The sequence below is a fragment of the Prunus mume genome, linkage group LG5, assembly GCF_029339155.1.
Source record: "Prunus mume cultivar Tortuosa linkage group LG5, ASM2933915v1, whole genome shotgun sequence".
Taxonomy (NCBI): Eukaryota; Viridiplantae; Streptophyta; class Magnoliopsida; order Rosales; family Rosaceae; genus Prunus; species Prunus mume.
The window spans coordinates 16847689-16869075 of NC_142702.1; the positions used below are offsets into that span (position 1 = coordinate 16847689).

The 21387-nt window shown below is 35.7% G+C and overlaps 2 protein-coding genes across 2 annotated transcripts; both read left to right on the forward strand.

Annotated features, from left to right (window-relative positions):
- The first annotated feature begins 1786 nt into the window (after window positions 1–1786).
- On the forward strand, window positions 1787–5306 carry LOC103331552 (uncharacterized protein At1g28695-like). The gene is made up of 3 exons (XM_008234183.3): window positions 1787–2131; window positions 2245–2640; window positions 4385–5306. Exons 1-3 carry the CDS (start codon window positions 1967–1969, stop codon window positions 4931–4933), a joined length of 1110 nt encoding a protein of 369 aa, XP_008232405.2. The 5' UTR covers window positions 1787–1966; the 3' UTR covers window positions 4934–5306.
- A 9043-nt stretch (window positions 5307–14349) lies between these two features.
- Window positions 14350–21100, forward strand: LOC103331553 (uncharacterized). The gene is given in 13 exon segments (XM_008234185.3): window positions 14350–14960; window positions 15875–16449; window positions 16534–16623; window positions 16718–16957; window positions 17414–17635; window positions 17743–18040; window positions 18134–18468; window positions 18583–18607; window positions 18610–18688; window positions 18779–18873; window positions 18966–19042; window positions 19133–19226; window positions 19428–21100. Coding segments are annotated over 12 exon segments (2409 nt in total). The 5' UTR covers window positions 14350–14680; the 3' UTR covers window position 19226; window positions 19428–21100.
- The last annotated feature ends 287 nt before the right edge of the window (window positions 21101–21387 follow it).

A 21387-nucleotide genomic window follows, 5' to 3' on the forward strand; every position in this document is an offset into this window, starting at 1 on the left:
AGTCTCGGTTGTTGCGTTGGGAAAACGACATATCGTCTTTTCGTACACGTAAATCTGTAAAAAAAAAAAATTACGAACTATGAGCCCATCCATCAACCATTCACATTAAAGGAAGATTGAAGACGTAACGTAAGTGGGCATTGATGTCACCTAATAACAGATCTCAACTCTCAAAAACACAAACACTCATATACATGAATTGCATATTGCATTGATCTCAACTCTCAAAATTTTGATTTTATCATTATTATTTTATACGAGCAATGTTGGGAAAGGGAAAATCGAACTTAAGACTTGAGGAGCATAAATAAATACTATTACCCACTTAAACTACAAGTCCGAAAAAAATTAATTTTATATGTAATGAAAAATTAAATCCACATTTTTTAAGCATGCGACTTTACTTGTCATGTATATAATTTTCTTTACCAACAAAAACTCAATTTAGATTAAACTAAGGTTGTAGGTTGAACCATGTTAATCAGGCATGCTCAATACTATGCCAAATCTTTGAATAAATAAATTAAGTTTAAGCAATTGGAATCTCTTTTGAGATGAATAAATTAAGTTTAAGCAACATTTCTCTCAACTTTATTAATTGGTTTTAATATATATATATATATATATATATTTTATAATAAGTATATAGGCATTTTGGAATCTGCCATGGAAATGGCTACCTGATATATTCTCAAACACATATGTACGGTAAAGCTTTTGATTCATTATTTTATGGATCTTTCAATTATATTATACGTCATCATTCGTGAGTGAGTTTCTCTCCGATGTTTTATAGATTTAATAACAAAAGAATAAGAAGAGGACAAATATGTGTAGGTAGTAGGTACATCATCTCATATGTATGATTAAGGGGACCCTTAATCTTGGCATTTTGTTGCAAGTGGGAGACCAACCAAGTATCCAAAAAAAATAAATTAGTATAAGAACTTTCCTTAATTGTTTAGACACAAGTTACGCACTCGCATTATCGCATATATATATATATATATATATATAAAAGAAAGGGGTTTTTAGACACAAGGCGGTTCAGTGGTTCTTTTCAATCATTTGAGGTTTTATAGACTTTTAATGAGACATGTTTATGACTCTGAATTCAAGTTATGGACGACAATTCTTTAGGAAAATAAAATAAAAGAGACCTTGATGGGAAATCAAACTAAAGCCCAATTAAGTGAGTGATTATAGAATAATGTAGTACGGCAGTATGGTCACGTGATATAATTTGCACATATGTTATAATATAAGTGAATATTTATTGATATTATTTTTTAAAAATAGAAAAATATCAACCATGTCGTTCATCCATATTATAACACATATACAAGTTATATCACGTGGTCTATACTACTGTTTGTATTCTATAATTCTCATATATATTATCATCATGCAACATCATTCACCTTTAAAATAAAATAAAAATTCAAACCCCATTTACCAAGCCCAATTTTTTTTTTTTAACTTAATTACGTATGGTATATCTAACCAAAAAGAAAAATATTTATATCTTTTTTGTTTTGATGGCAAAAAGTTTAGGGGGGGAAGTTACCTCATTTCAGGACTAGGGCATACCAAGACCTCTTTGAGGAGTTATAAAAAGAGTTTTAGCTTTTTGTTTTGATCTTTACAGATTACTCACCAAAAGAAAAACATGAACTTTATGGCGGATTAATCTCTCAAGTCTTTTTAGACCACCAAACACTAAAAAGCCCGAGCCAATAATTTACCCCAAAAAACACTATAAAGCCTTGAAAAGTTTGATGGCACCGAAGTCCCTCAGGCGCATTACATGACTATTCTACCTAACATACTCGTTCATCCGCCTCATTCTTCTCTCCTCAGAGGCTTTGAGCTCATCCAAATGCCCGAAAACATAGCACTCTAATTTTAGAATCCCAAAACCAAAAACCAACCACGCATATACACAAAACACAACGCGCACACTCAAATGGATAATCAACCAAAACACTCCTCTATTGGATCCAATCTTGCCCTTCTCTCCTTACTCTTGGCTTGTGCTGTTTATCTTTGTATATGGTCTTCTTCATCCTCCCTCATAAACCCTCTCTTTAGCTTTCAAAAACATGATGCCCAATGCCTGTCAAAGAACCCAGTAAGTTACTTACATGCTCTTAACCGTTTGAGCTACATAGCGCTAGCCCTTGGCAGGCCTCTGCCTCAGTTTTCTAAATTGTGTTTTTTTATTTTTGTGTGTTTTTTTCACAGACCACCACTGCATTTAATGTGGCTCCAGATGAGCTTTTGGCCACCCTAGACAAGGCCTCGATTGGCAACAAGACTGTGATCATTGCTGTTATAAACAAGGCCTACGCAGTCCAAGATGTCAAGGCAGACACCACCATGCTTGACCTTTTCATCGAGAGCTTTTGGCAAGGGGAGGACACTAGGCATCTGCTCGATCATCTTGTGCTCGTGGCGGTTGATCAGACTGCCTACGATCGCTGCCAGTTTCTGAGGCTCAACTGCTACCGGCTGGAAACGGACGGTGTTGATTTTGGGGGAGAGAAGCTTTACATGTCTCAAGATTTCATCAAGATGATGTGGAGAAGAACTTGGTTTCTGTTGGAGGTTCTAAAACGCGGTTACAGCTTCATATTCACGGTAAACTTCTAATTTTTGTCTTCTTTAATCAAATATTTTAACCACCACGCTTAAGTGTCTGCTATAATGATGCATAAAACGAAAGGAAGTACTGATTAAAATGCTTCTGCTCTCGATAGACCTTAATTACCCCTAAGTTTGTCTTTTTTTATTATTTTCTTTTAAATATTTACAAGTGAAATCAATTGACAATAGCCTTTTTTTTTTCTTTTTAATTCCATTTAGTTAAATTAGAATGGAGTACAAAACATAGAAACCTAGGACGAGAAATCTTTCGGATACGAATGATGCTCTTTTTAATTAGAAGTATGTCTTTGTATGTGCTAGTTTTATATTGTCTTTATTTTAGAGCCACACCTTTAAAATTTTACGAGTTACGGTAAATATTGCGAGAGAAAGTTGACAAAGAATTTTTGTATGCACTCCTAATTGAAGTTTTTGGTGGTGCAATTTCCAATTGTTAAGAACAAAATTCAGTACATGTTTTCAATTATGACTTGGCATGCCCCAAAAGAAGAAGGCAAAACAATCTAGGCTTAGAAAATAGGGTGGCAGTTTGTGAAGATGGGATGGGTTGTGGCCCCTGTGGGTAGTCATAGGACGGGTGGATGATGGTGGCGGTGGTGGAGAGAGATATTTAGGGGTTAATTATGTTCATAGATTGACTTTGTTTAGGAAACTGAGGGATAAAGACTATTTCAAAACAACATAATTGATTGGCTCATCGAAATAAAATAAATAAATGCTCGTTTATACAAAAATAAAAAATAAATTCATGAAACGAGTCTCCGATGGTGCCACGTTGCTTTCTGCACAGTATGTTGCAAGAAGTTTGGGAAAGTCCTTGAGTGGAACAGCAACAGATGGCAGAGATGTAGACCTCTCATCAATCACATGAAAACAGTGAAAGACAATGATGAAAAACAAGCTTCTTTTTAATATTAAGTTTTTTTTTCTGGTCCGTTGACATCTGTATATACAGAACATACATATACATACATATATATATTTATTGCCGACACTTTTTTTAACCAAATATCTTATGATTTATTTTCCATCTCTTTTTCTTCTGTTGTGTGTACTCATTTGGGAGGAGGAATAAATCCCTCACCATGTCACTTTCCAATAAGCTTCAATACACAAATTCTTGAGATTAAGTCTTGCAGGAATTATATGGGTTGGAGAAATCACAATCATCTTTGAGTGCTCTTCTTGTACAGCTCTTTAAGAATTTCCTCGACTATGCAAATTAATCAAACGGCCCCAATGATGGAGCCGTGATTGACAATGACAATTTAGCTTTTTTTTTCTTCGACAATTAAGAGTATCGGACCCGTTTTTCCTTCTTTCGCTATCTCTTAAATGTTCATATGTTTCTTGATTTCTTGCTCCTTCCTTTAGTCTTTGTGAGTATCTCTTGTGGTCTTCGGTGGGGTACAAAGACTCGTGCATCACATGCTTGAGTTGAGAAATATATCATCGTCCACTGCCCTGTGAATACGGATATTGGTTGTCGTATGATAGGTTACACACACAAAGCTCAACAAGTCTTAAATTTGATTAGCGTGAAATAACTATTTATGAACATGTGTTTTTCATTCACATTTTGACAACATAATATAACATATGTCAAGTATATTATATTACATATACGATAATTTTTTCTTTTCAAATAATTTGACGTATGTTATCATATCTTCAATATGTACTGTTCTAAACGAGAATGCACCTTTTATTGTAACAGGACACTGATGTTTTGTGGCTAAGGAACCCGTTCTCAAGACTAAGCCAGAACGAAACTGAGGATTTGCAAATAAGCACAGATATGTTCTTTGGAGATCCATGGAACCAAACACTAATCAACACTGGCTTCTACCACATCAGATCGAACAACAAGACCATTGCACTGTTTGATAGATGGTACACCATGAAGGACAATGCCACGGGACAAAAAGAGCAGGATGTCCTATTAGACCTAATCCGAAGGGGGATCATTGGGCAGCTGGGACTTAAGGTTAGGTTCTTGGACACCCTCTATTTCAGTGGCTTTTGCCAGGATAGCAAGGACTTTGGGGCAGTGACCACTGTCCATGCCAACTGTTGCCGGAGCATCGTGGCCAAGGTTAAGGACTTGAAGGCTGTCCTCCGGGACTGGAAGCAGTTCAAGAAGACCACGGCCCAGAAAACAACTGCCGGTCTAGCAGCAGATGGTTTCCAATGGTCAGGCCACTGGGGATGCTGGAATTCATGGAAAGTTCCTAATGACACTGGGAAAGCAACTCATAAGGCATGAATGGTCTAAAGAGAAAGATTAATCATAAAAGAAACAAATATTTTTTTTTTCTTCTAGGTGTAAGGGTAAGTTCTCAACCACTATAAGCCTCCACACAAATAGTTCGTTGAATACATCTTAGGTTATCGCTTCTTCTTTTCTCATTATTATCAAAATAAATTTATAGGTAATTTAAAAAGGGTAAATTCGGAAACTGTAGTATAAATTAAGGATTTAGAATGTCTTATAGGGGTCTTCTCAGTTTTTCTTAGAGCATTGTTTTATTTTCTCCCATTTATTTAATGGAATTACATAAACCACATTCATCAATCACATTGTAAAGACTATCCATGATGAATAAAAGTGTGATTTGGGCTGTGGATTCAACAGTAAATGCATTTTCAAAATATGGTATCGGCAAATTTATGGCTCATCCAGTGATGGTGTGCGAAGATATAGTTGAGTTATTTACACTAACACTCTCTGAGGTTTTCGGCTTTTTCACAACACTTCTTGAGGTTTTTATAAATTACACGAACCCCTGAGGTTTTAAATTATTTTCACAAAACTCGTTTTCATTTCTTTTTCATCCAAAGACCGAGGATTTTATATAAAAAAATTTTCCAAATGACAAAGTTGGTCTTTGAGATTAAATTACATATACTTCATTCTATTCATGCACATGGGTGTTAGGGTTTCACAAATTGAAAACCTATTTTCATTTCATTTCTCAGAATAAAATTATTAACTATATATGTTCTCTTTGCTTCTCAAATTATGCAACACTGACACTTCCCCCACTGAATACAAAGAAATGGAATCCCCCATATCATTTCTTTATCAGTATCATACTTTGAAAATGATTATAATATTGTGCATCCAACGAAGAATGGTTTCTTAAATATAATAGTATAGATGTTGGAGCTAGACATTTTCTCAGACCTTAGACTCCCAAAAATAATAACCTGAAAAACTAATGAATTTCCGGGGTGAGGGGCATTGTTAGGGTGTTGCTCAAGGATTTTGCAAAGATCAAGTAAGTAAACTAGTTGAATTGAACTTAAAGTAAAAATATCTAGAGCTCTAGAGTAAGAGGTTTATAGTTTTAAGTGGTTAAAAACAATTACTCCTGTACCCAGTTTGTGTTCGAATCCACTCTCTCAGTAACGCTCGTATAAAAAATAAAAAGCTAGGGCTAGGAATTGCATACCTTAGTTTGTTCATGAGGTACACTAGCTTCACATGCACATGCATCCCTGGGTTCTGAAATGACAAAACCTCCCCCAATAGATTCGAAAAAGGTATGACATCCCTTTCGGAGCTTGGACCTTCTACCTAATACCTGTTCCTTGGGCCCATGTAGACAATAAATTTTATGATAGGTTTTACTTGGGGCTCATGTTCCTCTATAAATCATTCACTTGTGTGGGTCCCACCTCGGCCCATTTAAAACCAAGTCCGACCTTCTAGAGGTATTTTAATCTTGGGAAATTGGCGGTTTTATCCTTGGCTCCAATGTTTTATTCAATAATGTCCTCTTTTTGAAACTCATTCAAAAATATCCTCTATAAAACCTCCCTATTGGCCCAGTAGTGGCGGAAGTAGAGTTTGATATTTGGAGGGTCCACAAGCTTAAAACTATGGGATTTTTTTGTGCAATCTATACTACACTCTTTATATAGTCAAAAGGTGAGAAGATGTTGGGGAGGCCCATGCCATCTCAGGCCTATGAATAGCTCCGCCCCTGTGGCCCAGTATCATTTTTATCACTTTTTCTGGTAATGTGAAATTGGTCTATGCTACTACTCTCTCTCTCTAAACTTTGCTTTCTTCTTCTTCTTCTATACTCTGCTATCTCTGAGATGACACCCCCAATTGCTTTCTTCTTTGCTTCTTCTTCTTCTTCTTCTATGCTTTGCTATCTCTAAGATGACACCCCCAATTGCTTTCTTCTTTGCTTCTTCTTCTTCTCTTCTCTGATATGCTCTATCTGAGATGAATTCCCAATTTTGCATATTCTCTCTCTCTCTCTCTCTCTCTCTCTCTCTCTCTCTCTCTCTCTCTCTCTCTCATATTGATTCTCAGCCCTAATTCCTAATTATCCATGTTCTTCTTTTCCTAGGTCCAAAGACCCATCTTCCTCATTCATATCATTAACCACCACAAGCACCACCAATGAGTTTGCAAACCCAATTTGTAATATTTGTTCTTAAAATAGGTGGATTGGACATTGACTTTAAATTTTTGTTTGAAACAGAAGCATTTATTTGTCTGAAACCCAACAGAAACTTTCCAAGACAGACTTGAAAAAAAAGTGATACGACAACGATAAAATAGCAATACAGGGGCAATATGATGATAATAATAAGACAATAAATAAAAACTTAGAAATTTCAGATTTATTGAGTGTATATTGCAATAAACATGCTCAACAAGATAACTCTAATACAAGCTCTCTCCCTTAGTGTATAGTGCTTGTTTATTGTATGTGTATTGCTTGTTTATTGCGCGTATATTGCATGTTTATTGACTATGTATTGCCTGTTTATTGCGTGTATATCACATGTTTATTGCATACCTCACCAAAGAACCCAAAAGAATCAGCTGCGAGTTGGAAGAGATAACTAATAGGAGAGGAGCTGGGAATCAGATCTCATCAAAAAACCCAAATTTTGTTGCACAATCCCAAGACAAACTGAGAAAAAATTGGTGCATAATCCCAAAATTTTATAAACAAGCTTCAAACATAATACCTCAAAAAGTTCTTGTATAATCCCACGGAAATAACATTCTCTACACAAGTTGAAAATATTAATTGCAAACCCAGAGGGTAAAATTTTAAATTAAACCCACAGTTATGTTTCAACAAATTTATGTACAATCTCACAAATTTGACTTGGAGGGACTTGAACTCACAACAAGCACCAAATTTCCAAACCCATATATGAAATTGAAATAAGGAGAAGAAAACCCAAATGTGAAGGAGAAAAGCCAAGCTGGCTACTTGAGACTCCATCTCCAGGCATGGAGGTCGAAGGAGGTGACAGAGAGTGAGAGATAAAGGAGGAAAGGGTGGGGTCGTCGTCGCCGATGTGGGTGCGAGTGAAAGAGAGAAGAGAGGAGAGGAGGGCTGAGAGAGTGAGACTGAGAAATTGTGAAAGAGGATTTAGGAGAGCTCAGAACGACTAAACAAAAGTGAAAGAAGGGGCAGAAGGAAGAAGAGGAAGAGGAAGAGACTAGAGAGATGAGAGGATTTCATAGAGCAATGACTCAGAAGAAAAAAAACTAAGTGAAGGATGGGCAATAGTCAATATGGAGTTTTTATAAAGGGCATTTGTGATTGAGTTTCAAAATAAGGATATTAGTGAATAAATTAGGTGAGCCAGGGGTAAAGCCGCCAATTTCCCTTTAATCTTTTCCCTTTAAATACCAACATGTGTATGCACGCAGCTTAGAGGCTATTTTTTTAAAAAAAAATTAAATTTATTTTAGAATGAAAAAAGATAATGCATAGTTGTGTTCCATAAAAATAAGATTCATTATCTGATTTTTCTTTTAATTTAATCTTTTTCAAAATATGAAAAAGTGTGAATTTACCATATTATTCTTATTTAATTAATAATTTTAATTCTTAATGTTTGGATTAACCAATGACATTTTCTGGAATTTTAAATATTTCACAATTGTCTGCTTTTTACTTATATATATATATATAGATTAACGGTAGCTTCTACAATGAGGAGTCCGACCTTTTAAAGGTATTTTAATCTTTTCCCTTTTAATACCAACATGTGCACTTTTTATTAGTTTTACATTAACGGGAGCTTTTACAATGAGGAGTTTAGACTGAGGAGCTTATTTGAGGGATTCAATCCAACCATCAAACCATTTAAAATGTTTAAATCCATTGATTTCCTCACATTTGTTGATGTTGGGATTGAACCCTTCAAATAAACACCTCACTCTAAACTCCTCATTATAACTTTTTTGTACATTACACATAACAAATAATTGTTGGTTACCTTTTGGGAGGCCTAAAAGGTAAAAACTGTAGACTAAAAAACTACTATGTGAGGTTTTGTCACAAGAGGTGAGTTTCTAATCTCCATTAAGAATTTGAATAATTATTGATTTCTATTGAGAGATGTTGAATTTCGTTGAGATAGTGACGTAACCACTAGAATTTGAAGATAAGTTAAATGTTATGATTATTTCTTAAGTAAGTTTTCATATAGAAGTTTAGTTTATTTTAAATATGATAATCATATTTGTTTGATAACCTTTCTCTTGATAGGGGCAATAACATACTAAATTCACATACATTATACGGATGCTAGGACTCGAACCCAAGACTTTTTCTGGGAGAGTAATTGCTCCAAACTACTACACTAGTGAATCCTTTACAAATATAATAGTCATATTTAAAATATGATGATACAAGATAAAAGTTCTTCGGTTCATATTAATCCTAGAAAACATATCAAATGAAAAAAAAAATGCTAAACCAAGTGTAAACAATATAAGGTGGCCCATCAGCTGGGCCATTTTGCCTTGCCTTGTGATTCATCTGAAATTGGTTAGTGGAGGGGTCATGCCTTTCTTACCAAACTAATTCACATATCTCACCTTGATACCAACAAATATTCAATATATACTAATGATATAGAATAAGATTGGTTGATGATACTGTTGGAAAAATCCAACATAAACTTTCATATACAAAAGTGAATGTGTTTCATTCCTTAAACTGCACTATCCTTATAAATTTTTATTTTTATTTTATTTTTTTTTATAAATACGGAGAATGCACATCCTTTTGTACTTTTTTGGATTGCAAATGACATCTCCAAATGCGTGTATATATTTTCTCATGATTATAAGAGAAAATTTGTGTAAATTGTCTCAATATAGCTCGAATTCGACTCTTGTTTGACTCTCTATTTTCATATTCCTTATGGCCCTATTTGGTGAGCTGAACTGGACTGGTTAGGATTGAACTTGAAGTATTGGACTGGACTAGGTTAGACTTCAAGTCCTATTGAGTTGTTTGATAGAACACTAGACTGGACTGGACTTAAGTCCAATCTATTGTTTGGTACAAGGCCACACTAGACAACATTGGACTTCATTTTTTTTTAATTTCAAAATTAATTTACTGTTTATTAGATTATTTAATATCATAAAAAATTAATTAAAAATGTATCAAATTACAAAACCAATATTTATATAAAAAATTATTATAGAACCAATACATTCAAAGAGATTGGGACTTCAGTAATATATATATATATATATATATATATAGCAAAATGTAGAGAATGGTGAAACATTCAAAATACCAGAAAATAGCCTTGGTTAATTCAAGCATTAAGATTTGAAATTATTAATTAAGTGAGGATAATATGGTAAATTCACTTTTTTCATATTAAAAAAATTAAAATTAAAAACAAAATAAGATAATAGTTCCTACTTTTATGGAACATAACTATCCATGTTAATTTTTCCTAATTCTAAAAACTAGCCTTCCTGCACGCGAGCTATGTGTGACTTTCAAAGTTTCGTAAATATTTTTTCGCAATTGTATTTATATAAATGTTTGTTTTAACAGTTTCATATTTTAATCGCGCGCATGTGATAAATAATTGTCTTAAAAGTTTTCCTTCATCCACCGTATTCTTCTAGACCTCCATCTTAATAGTTTACAAGCTATAAAAGAAAGAAAAAAAGAAACTGCTAAGATGGACTTCTAGAAAAACACAGGCGATAAAGGAAAACTTTTAAGATGACGATTTATCACACGCGTGCGATTAAAATATGAAATTGTTGAAATGAACATCTATATAAATACAATTGCGAAAAAATATTTACGAAAAAGTCGCGCATATCTTGCATGATTAAAAAGCCTCGCAAGCGTGCAAGGAGGCTAGTTAATGAACTGACTGTCTCAAAAAAAGAAGAAAAAAGATTGGAATCTACATCGAATAAGCAACAAAGTTAACCCAACATATCTAACTTACTCAAAACAACTGAGATCAATTCGATCAACCTATTAACCACTTTTAACAATAAAAAATAAAAAAATTGAAGCCAAAAGGCAATAGAGAGGTGGAGAAAATATGGGATTCTTACCAGAACTAGAAACAAACATAAGCAGAAAAAAAAAAAAAAAAGAGACAATGAATATCCTTTCATTAAGAAAAGGACAATTTCGAGTTTAGGCGCAAAACCTAGAAAATGAAAAAGAAAAAAAAAATTATGGTCCAAGATCTCCTTTCCCCTTATCTTCAAACCCACCCTTTTCCTTCCATTGTTGTTGTTCCTATTTCCAAGAGGAGAGCGAGAGAGATTGAAGTGAGAAGATTGCTTGAAATATGAGGGAGCATAAAGAAGAAGATGAACAGAAGAAGAAATGGGGCTCTACGGAAAAAAAGAAGAAAAAGAGAGAGGAGAAAATCACAAAGATAGAGAAAGAGAGAAGAGGAGACGAGGAGAAGAGAGAAGAGAGAAGAGAAAGGGGAAGAGAGAGAAGAGAAGAAACATATGAGAAGAGGCATGCTCGCCGAGAGAAAAGAGAAGAGGTGTGTCTTTGGAAAAGACTCGGATTCTAAACCCATATCTGGGCTCGGATTCTAAACCCATATATGGGCTTGGGTTCTGGAGCCATAGTTATTTGGGATATGGATCTCATGTCCATATCCAATCCAAGATACATTTAAGCTCACCAAACAATGGCTAGGACTTATGTCCATTTTAATTGAAAATATTCAGTCCAGTCTAACCCACCAAACATGCCTTATGCTCAATAGTAGGTCCATAAGGCTTAAAAGATATGTTGAATATGGCACTTCCTCCATGCAATCAATGGGGGCATGAACATCATCAATTAATTTGAGTACTGCTAAACAAACCCTAAAATTAATTGGGTACACCTTATTACCAAACTATTTATTAAATTAGTAATTTACCTTAATATAAAATGACCAAAAAGAATATATTGAATTGTGAAATAAATATAATTTTAATAAGTACACATTACTCACCATATTCAATCCTAATCAAACATAGAGAAGTTTTCATATTACTTGGTGCCCACGAACAACGCCCGAGCATTAACGAAGGCGTAAGGAGGTGTCGTTGAATGGTGTACAACAAATATGAAGGGATAGATAGCAATGATTCTAATCTAGCTAACTTACTTGCAATAGTATCAATCTTCGATGAGTGACTAGAAGAATTTTCCCTTTGCAGAGTAAAAAGCGATCTTCATAAACATATGATAAGGCAAACTTCCCAAGTACTTTAAATAGATCAACTTGGAGGAAAAATGAACTTGATTTTGTCAGCTGCAATATAGCCTTCATGACAAAAGAAAAAGAATTAATTTTAGTCACTGAATACAAGTAGATTATAACCAAACAAGACATCAAGCTGGATATCAACCAACAAATAATCATACAAGTAGGTTACTTAATTTAAGGTTGAAGAAGATGAGAAAGTATGGAATATTAAATAAATTGCAGACATTGAGATTTTCAATGGCTTCTCTAATAACATCACCAAAGTCTTCTATGCCCTTGCTTTCCTGCCAAAGTAAAAAATTTAAATAAATTGTAGACATTGAGATTCATAAGTGTAGAAATTGCAACAAGTAAGGGCTGGAAAAGTATAACACTTATAAAAAGAGAACTTGGTTTATGATTGGTATTAGGGTGTTGTGTAATATAGTGTATTAGGGTGTACCAAGGGTATTTTTGGTAGAACATTTCAAAATTTGACCGATGAGGGTGTCATTTTTTTATTGCTCTATTTGTTTTTCTTATATTTTTTTCTTGGTGCACCTTTAATTTGTCTATATTTTGCATAATCAATTTTATTTTTGCATTTCAAAGTATATATTTTCTTGGGTGTACAAGCACAAATGTTAGATGGGGCATAGCATTTCCAGTGTGAAGGATTGTTCAGATTCAAAATTATTAATTGATTGAGAGGGATTCTCCGTCTTGGAAACGGAGTCACCACACGTCATTGGGAGAAAGGCGGCAAAGGCCAAGAGATGGGCATTCGACCAATGAATTGTACAATTATTGGAGCAAATCTAAGAGCACCTCACATGAAAATGAAAAGAGATGAAATGGACATACGAGAGGAAGCATTTTTTGCAACAACAAATGGCACAAAATGTAGAATGACCGAGCCATATGTTCAGCCTATTGGAATAACCTTCAATTTATTGGTTAAATGAGAAAACCATTAGGAGACATTTGATGTTGTATTGTTGTATTATCCTTTAATTTGTTGTATTGTTTCTTTTTATTCAATAAAAAAAGCATTAAATAAAATGACTATTTATTAAAAACTTTAGTTAATTTAAAAAAACCCAAGCAAACAACACACCAAACATACATAAAAGCATATAAAAAGCATAATTCCAAAAAAAAAACCACACACAAAGAGATTATTAATTTTTAAAAATAAGAAAATCTTACACATTGGATAACAATTTTAGAGGGTGAAAATTTTATCTGAAATCTGATGAAAATCCTAATGGGACACATGACACAATTTTAGAAGTGATCCGAAAATTTAATTACAAAAGAATCCATGAATGAATTGGACTTGTAGACATCATCAACATTGGGCATTGACTTTGCCCTTGTGGGTGGAGATAAAAGTTTGTAATGCTAGTATGACTATAAAAGAAAAAAGAAAAGAGGTGCCATGAAATACCTTCTCATAACACTCAAAGAACTTTTTTTATTATATATATTTAGATTATACCTTCCTTTAAAGTTTCCAAAAGCTCCATAGTTTCTTTTTTTTTTTCTTTAAAATTTTAATAATTCTATCCAATAAATACGTACAATGTTTATGACAAGCCCAATCAATCTTCGGAAAGAGATTTTTCAATTCTTGTGGTGATAATAAGACATTTTTTTTAAAATATAAAAAACTTAAATTTGTGTTAAAAAAAAACTATACAAAAAAGAAGAAGGAGAATTCGGTTCAATTAAAAAAAAATGCAATAATTAGTTGGAAGAAAAATCCAAGACCCTATTTTCAATATTTCAGAAAGAACAACCAAGCATCTTACTCTTTAGTGCACCAAACAATTAAACTAAAGTATCTTTGTGACTTTTCCAACTATAGCACCTAATAAAAAATGGTATTAACTTGTAGACTAACGATCGTAAGTTCAAATTATTATAACAGCTTGATATGGGTGGGAAAACCCGTTCTCCGTCCTAACTTTGACAAAAATAAAAAAAATCACAGAAATTCTGTATACACATTACAGAAAATATGCCACGTGTTCTATGTCCCACATCCTACATCGCCTAACCAATTATCGGTTCCCACTTGTCAAGTAACTCACTCACACTAACAATCCCTGTCCAAGTATAAACACCCAAAGCACCTCCTATTCTTTCGCATATATATAACTCGTAAGGTCCCAAGTCTATCTCTCACCTTTCTTTAATTAGGGTTGCGTTTTGGTCTTCGTCTCACTGTGTATTTAGGGTTTTGTTCGACTCGCAGTTGCGTATTTTGAGGGCTTTTTCTACAATTCTCTCTCTATAAACAGTACACATCGAAATTTTTGATCTTTTGGTTTAGATCCTATTTAGGGTTTCGATTCTCTCTTTCCCGCGAATCGTGATCGTGAAACTAGGATTTTTTATTCGTTCCCTGTTCAATTTGGGAAAAAGGAGGTTGATTTTGGGTTTTGATTGGGGAATTTGAGTTTTGGACAATTTGACTGCGAAAACAATGCCTCCGAGGATGGTGAAGAGAGGTGCGGCAGCGGCCGGAACGAAGAGGACGACGAGAGTCACCAGGGGGACGCCCAAGGCTCAGAGCCAGGCACAGGCTGAGGCTCCCGATGATGTGCCGGTGGTGGAAGCTAAAGAGGATCTTAAGGTTGAAGAGGTTAAGGAGAGGCCAATTGTGGCGGAAAGTCCGGTTGTTGAGGAGAAACCGACAGTTATCGATCAGCCAGGGCTTTCAGAGATTGAAGATGATGCAAAATCAGAGCTGAATGGATTAAAAAGTAAGTTCCTTCTCTTGATTTGTCATTCTTGTATGTTTTGCATGATTTTATGTATGTTGTCAGGATCTTGTTGTCTTAATATTTTTGTTTGTAAACGTGGTTGTTAATTGAGAATTTTATCTCAGGGGTGTTGTGTTAATGGGTGGGGAGTGACCAAATTTTTCTTTATTAAATTTTATGAAGTTATAATTTTATCGTGTGGGATGGTTACCAGAGCTTGGAATAACAGTGAAGCTAACTAAGGACAATACTGTAGAAAGAATTCCAATGGATAAACTTTGAAATATTTATTTTACATATCATAAATGGTTAGCTGGAAATTCGCTGTTTTTATGAACCTAGTAATTCTTTCCTCTCCATATATATGTGGTGGCTTTTAATAGAAGTGGCCACCTTGTTCTTTCAAGAGCAATTGGTTTTTGAATGGTGCTTAGAATGACGGTGTCAGCATCGTATAAGTGGACTATTGACTTTGTTCCAGTTCACATATGTGTTAATAAATTGGTTTTCTTATGGATCTAGAATGAGTGTAAGTATTGTGAACACGGATAAATTCTCTCTTTGGATTTAGCTCAGTTGTGGTTTAAGCAGCTGCTTTTCATGAGGTGGGCAGAATGGAAGTTTAAGCATTCTAAATTTGGATCATCTTATTTTGACATTGTTTTTGGATCAATGGTTGGTTAAGACATTGATTCTTATGGAAGCATGACACTTCAGACGTTATAAATGCAGATCGTGATTTATTTTTTTGGGCTCAGTTATGTGTTAATATATGGTCATGGTATTATTCAATGTGTTTATTTGAGAAGGACAAGAATGTCTTTTATAAAATTGCATGCGAAATCTACTTTATCATAATGTAGAACATGAGTCTCTTTTAACTAAAGGGATCATCAACCTTAATTTTATGGCAGAACAAGATAAGGTTAAGGAGTCTATGGATGATTATGAAAAAGATGAACGATTAGAGCTGGAGGATAACGAAGCTGAGTATGAACCTGAAGAAGATGGTGGGGTTGATTATGATGAGAAGGAAATGGAACAAGAGGATGTCCAGGAGGTCGAAGATGAAGGAGATGAAGAACCTCTGGAGAATTTAGGTGAAGAAGAAGGTGATATGGCTGAGGAGGAATTGGAAGATCCCAATGAAGAACTTGAGGGTGAAGAGTATGAGGAGCATGCTGGTGAGGAGCATGAGCATGAGCATGGGCATGAGCATGAGCATGCAGAGACGGTTGATGAAGAAGAGGAGCACCATGAAGTTGTAAAGGAGAGACGAAAGCGTAAGGAGTTTGAAGTATTTGTTGGTGGTCTAGACAAGGATGCAAGTGAGACTGATCTTAAGAAAGCTTTCGCCGTAGTTGGTGAAGTTACTGAGGTCAGGCTGATGATGAACCCTCAGACAAAGAAGAACAAGGGATTTGCATTCTTGCGTTTTGCAACTGTGGAACAAGCAAAACGAGCTGTTACAGAGCTTAAACATCCAGTGGTAATTTTTGATCCCTTGATAGTTTGAATGGAAACTGGTTTCTTCACATATTAAATTCTATTCTTTAAATGATTGCAATTCCAGATTAATGGAAAACAGTGTGGTGTTACTCCAAGTCAAGACAGTGATACCCTTTTTCTGGGGAACATAAGCAAGACATGGACAAAGGATGCTGTAAGTATATTTGGCTTACTTCGTTTTAGAATTCAGTGGCCTTATCAGGAGTTGCTTAAGAGTTTCTGACTTATTGTGATGGCTATGGCTTCAGTTGAGAGAGAAGTTGAAACATTATGGAGTAGATAATGTTGAGGATCTCACATTGGTCGAAGACACTAACAACGTGGGAATGAATCGTGGCTTTGCTTTTTTGGAATTTTCATCTCGTTCAGATGCCATGGATGCTTTTAAGCGACTTCAAAAAAGAGATATAGTGTTTGGAGTTGACAGGCCTGCAAAAGTTTCTTTTGCAGATTCCTTCATTGACCCTGGTGATGAAATCATGGCACAGGTAATGTCAATTTTCGGCATTATTATAGACATTAGGAATCCTGGATGGATCGTCTTTCTCTTGCTCTTTTCTAGTGATATGGTGTGTGACGTACATAAAGGCCCTCGTAACATCTCTTTCCATTAATATTAGGAGTTGTGGATGGATTGTCTTGATTATTTTCTTTTAATGTTATGGTAGAAGTAATTTTTCTAATTTTGTTTGTCAAATTACCATAACATCTACAAAATGTTGGATTAGATTCTTCAGAGTTGCTTTTTCAGGTAATGTTTCTTAGTTTTTTATTTTTGTTTTCTATCAATCTTGTTAAGTTTTTCTCCTCTGTTGGCCATAATAAGAACAACCATGTATAGTATAGTGGGTTTGAGGGCCTTTCCTCTATGTAGTGTTATTATGTCATTTAGAGGAGTTTCCTAGGTGATGTTGGAACTGCTGATCACATATATTGAGATGCAGGTTAAAACTGTCTTTGTGGATGGCTTACCTGCTTCATGGGATGAGGATCATGTCCAAGAACTTCTAAAGAAATATGGGGAGGTTGAAAAGATTGAGCTTGCGCGGAACATGCCCTCGGCTAAGAGGAAAGATTTTGGTTTCGTTACATTCGACACTCATGATGCTGCAGTGACATGTGCTAAAAGCATTAACAATGCTGAGTTAGGTGAAGGAGACAACAAGGTGTGTTGGCTGATAACAGCAAATTTCTATTTTAGACATTGTCAATGAAGTAGATGTGTATGGGCCTTAGTTGGATATTAACTTTATAAATAATTGTCATACTTTAGGCCAAAGTCAGGGCGAGATTATCAAGACCGCTTCAGAGAGGTAAAGGAAAACATGTTGGGCGCGGAGATTATCGGCCTTCAAGGGCTGTTGGACGAGTTGTTAGGGGTTCGTGGGGTCGCCCAACACCTCGTTCTCTCCCTCCCCTGCGTGGATTAAGGGGAGTTGGAAGTCGAATCCCACCAGCCAGCGTGAAGAGGCCTGTTGGGTTAAGAGAAAGACGCCCAGCAATGTCACCTTATCCAGCAAGAGGCAGGCCTTTGCCTCCTCCAGCTAGGTCCTATGATAGGAGGCCACCTGGTATGAAATATTTTGGATTTATACTATCTAATTGGTTTTGTGTTGCAATTTTTATCATTTGGAATAATTATATTGGTCTGCTTTTTTCAACAGTCCCAGCATACCCAAAGAGCAGCTTCAAGAGGGAATATGGTAGGCGCGATGAGGTTCCTCCTCCAAGGAGCAGAGTAGCCGCTGATTATGGCTCAAGGGCTGTTCCAGAGAGACGCCAATCATATAGAGATGACTATACCCCACGTGGTCCTGGCTACTCTGATCCACCAAGAAGTACCTCTCGTACAGGAGGGAGGAGAGCTTATGTTGATGAGGGTTATGGACAAAGGTACGAAAGGCATCCTCCCCCTTCTCATCCTCCTCCAAGTTACCGTGAAGGTCGTGCTCGTGATTATGATTCTATTTCTGGTTCAAAGCGTCCATACTCTGCACTGGTTAGTGTCACTGGCGACCTTGTCTGTAGATGAAAATGCAATTTCTTTGGTCTTCTCAGGCCCAATATGAAATATGGGCTAAATGTTTTCCTTGCAACATGTTTTGTATTGTAGGATGACGTTCCTCCTCGTTATGCTGATGGGGTATTCGCCAATCAAGGGCACGGTTGGACTACGAGTATGCAAGTGGTTCTCAGTATGGAGATGCCTATAGTGATAGGTTTGTCCCGTGAATTGGAACATTAACTTTTATTCTCACATGTGTGGATGCCGTAACTTACCTTTAACGTATCTTTGTTGTGTTTGATAGAATGGGGAGATCTAGTTTAGGATATGGAAGCAGCAGAACAAGTCAGGATTCACATGGACTTTATAGCAGTCGTCAGGGCATGGGCTATGGAGGAGGTGTGTTTGGAATTGATGGTTATCTGAGATATAGTGTTACTGTTGAAATCATAGACTTAAAGGCCTGAGTTTTTTCATTTCTTGGGCTTCAGGTTCTTATGGCGGTAATGATGTTGGTGGAATGTACTCATCAAGCTATGGTGGTGATTATATGTCTCGTGGCAGTGATGTATGTGCCTGATCTTGTTCGGTGTAATGACAGGAATAGCTCTTTGTTTAGCGGTCTCATGTATCATTGTTTCTTGATTATCTATTGTAGGTTGGAGGTAGCTCTTACTCATCAATGTACTCTGGCCGTGGTGTGGGTGGAAGCAGTTACATGGGTTCAGGTGGTTCTGGCTCGTACTACTGAGGTAATTTAATTTGTTGTGTTATTCATGTTTTATTAAGTCAGTGATGCATGCTTAAGTATGAGCCCAAGGTGCCCAAGGCATTACTATTTTTTCCTCTGGAGATTTATGTTTTTCGAAGGCACGGCTTCTCTTCTTTTGCTCTAAAAGGTCACGGGTGAAAACAGAGCAATATGGTTACAAGTGAATTTGTCTATGGAACAGATCTGACATGAGCAAGAGGATGCTGTAGGATGTGGACTGTATGAAGCTTTTGCATTATGATGCCTACAGTTATGGACACACAGAATTTCCCTAAGAGCTTATGTATGTGCTGAGAATCTTTCATTGTATACAATAGGGTTGTGGTTCAAGCCCTCTTGGATATCCAAAGATTGGATGCTATGTCAGGCTGTAGTTATTTCGCTGCCAGGAAACTCAGGCTGTTCAGAGATGAAACATACAAGTGCTTAGTTTATGATATTTCGTCTAATTTGTCTCCTATAAGAACTTCACCTGATGGAAAGCTTGGAGTCATGCTGCATCCTTTGTTCTTATGAATAGTAGATTATAACAAGAGAATGAGGGATTTTCTTAATGTGACTCTTAAGGTACTTTGGATATTTTTTTGTGCTGAATCCTTTGGAAAGGTTTTGGGTTTCAATAATAAAAGCGAAATATGGTCATTTCACACCAGTTAATCATTTCAGTTCCATAACAATGAATAAAACCCTAAGTGGGTTAACTAGGAACTGAAGGCTATAAGGAACTGTGTAGCTTGCTTGGAATTGTACGAGATTGGGTCTGAGAAGGTTGACCTGGAATCTCTTGCCTGTGTGTGAGTTTTAGTATTGGAGTGAGTTAAATTTGCATTTTGACATATTTATTGGTTGTTAAGGTCTGGGAATCATATGCTTGGTTACAGTTAGGTACTGTATCTGAACTTAATGGGAAATTACAAACAAGGATGAGTAGAAGAAAGGTTCAAATGGCATACTATAATTACTAGATTTTATTTCATTTCTTAAGGAGAGTAGACCTACCAGTAGAATAAAATTATCTGTTTATCTTAGTGAAAGTGCTTTTAGTTGCTTGCAAACCTTGACCAAGAACTTTTGAGAGTCGGTGATTAATTGAACTGAGTACACAATATGGACAAGTGGAAGGGCTGACAAACATAAATTGTATCCATTGCTATGCTTCCTATGAACAGAAACAGCACTGTTGAAACTTCATAATCTGGATCGCAAATAGTTGATTTTGTGCTACTGATGCCAAAAAAGGGTCTGCAATTGGTAAATAGCCCACTTTGTACACACATCTTAATGTGGAATATCCCATACTAAATGTGGGAGGATCATTTTTGGACTTTGCATACACTACAGGTCCACACAGGAGTCTAAATTTGGTTAGATCTCCTTTATTAGCAATCCCTGCAGATTAAAAGCTTCTGAAGCTTGGAGGTAACTACTAATACCTGCCTCATGCTTGGCCTTGTAACTTATTGATTGTTCATTAGGGTTGCTTATCAAGGTCATAACAGCTAGTTCTTTTCAGTCTTGATAAACTTATTCTCATTTCTCAAGTAGCTAGGGAATTCTTTATGGTTCGAAGTTGTATCGCTGCACAGGTTTTGTTTTGGTAGGTTTTCTATGTACCAATCCTGTCGGGATTTGGATGCCAACCGAATGCTGGGTTGGATTTTAATAGGTGCATATACTTTTTTGTCAAGTTTTTGGGCAAGAAATAACTATAAGAGTGTAATGTTTTCTTTAGGGAAATACAAATTGCCTGTATGTTCGAATTTTTGTTATTGGGTTTCTAGGTTTACAGATGTACACAAAGCAAAGTCCTTTGTACTTGGTAAACAACTTAATAAAAGCTTTGATTTGCATGGATTCTCTCTCTCTCTCTCTCTCTCTCTCTTCCTTCTTTGTGCCAAAGGTGTGTTTGTTTGTACAGGTGAAATAGGATTTTAACTAACAGAAATTGAAAAAACCCTTTCAAGATACTTTTTGTTAATCAGAATCCGATTAATGCACGTGTTTCTTCATGTTGTTACAAAGCAATCAATCGAGTCTGGACTAGTGCAATCTCCATTCATCATGTTGTGCAAAAAGTCTCAAGTCTGAATTGTGTTGTGATAAAACAATTGCCATGCATTAATAATTAATTCGGCCACTGC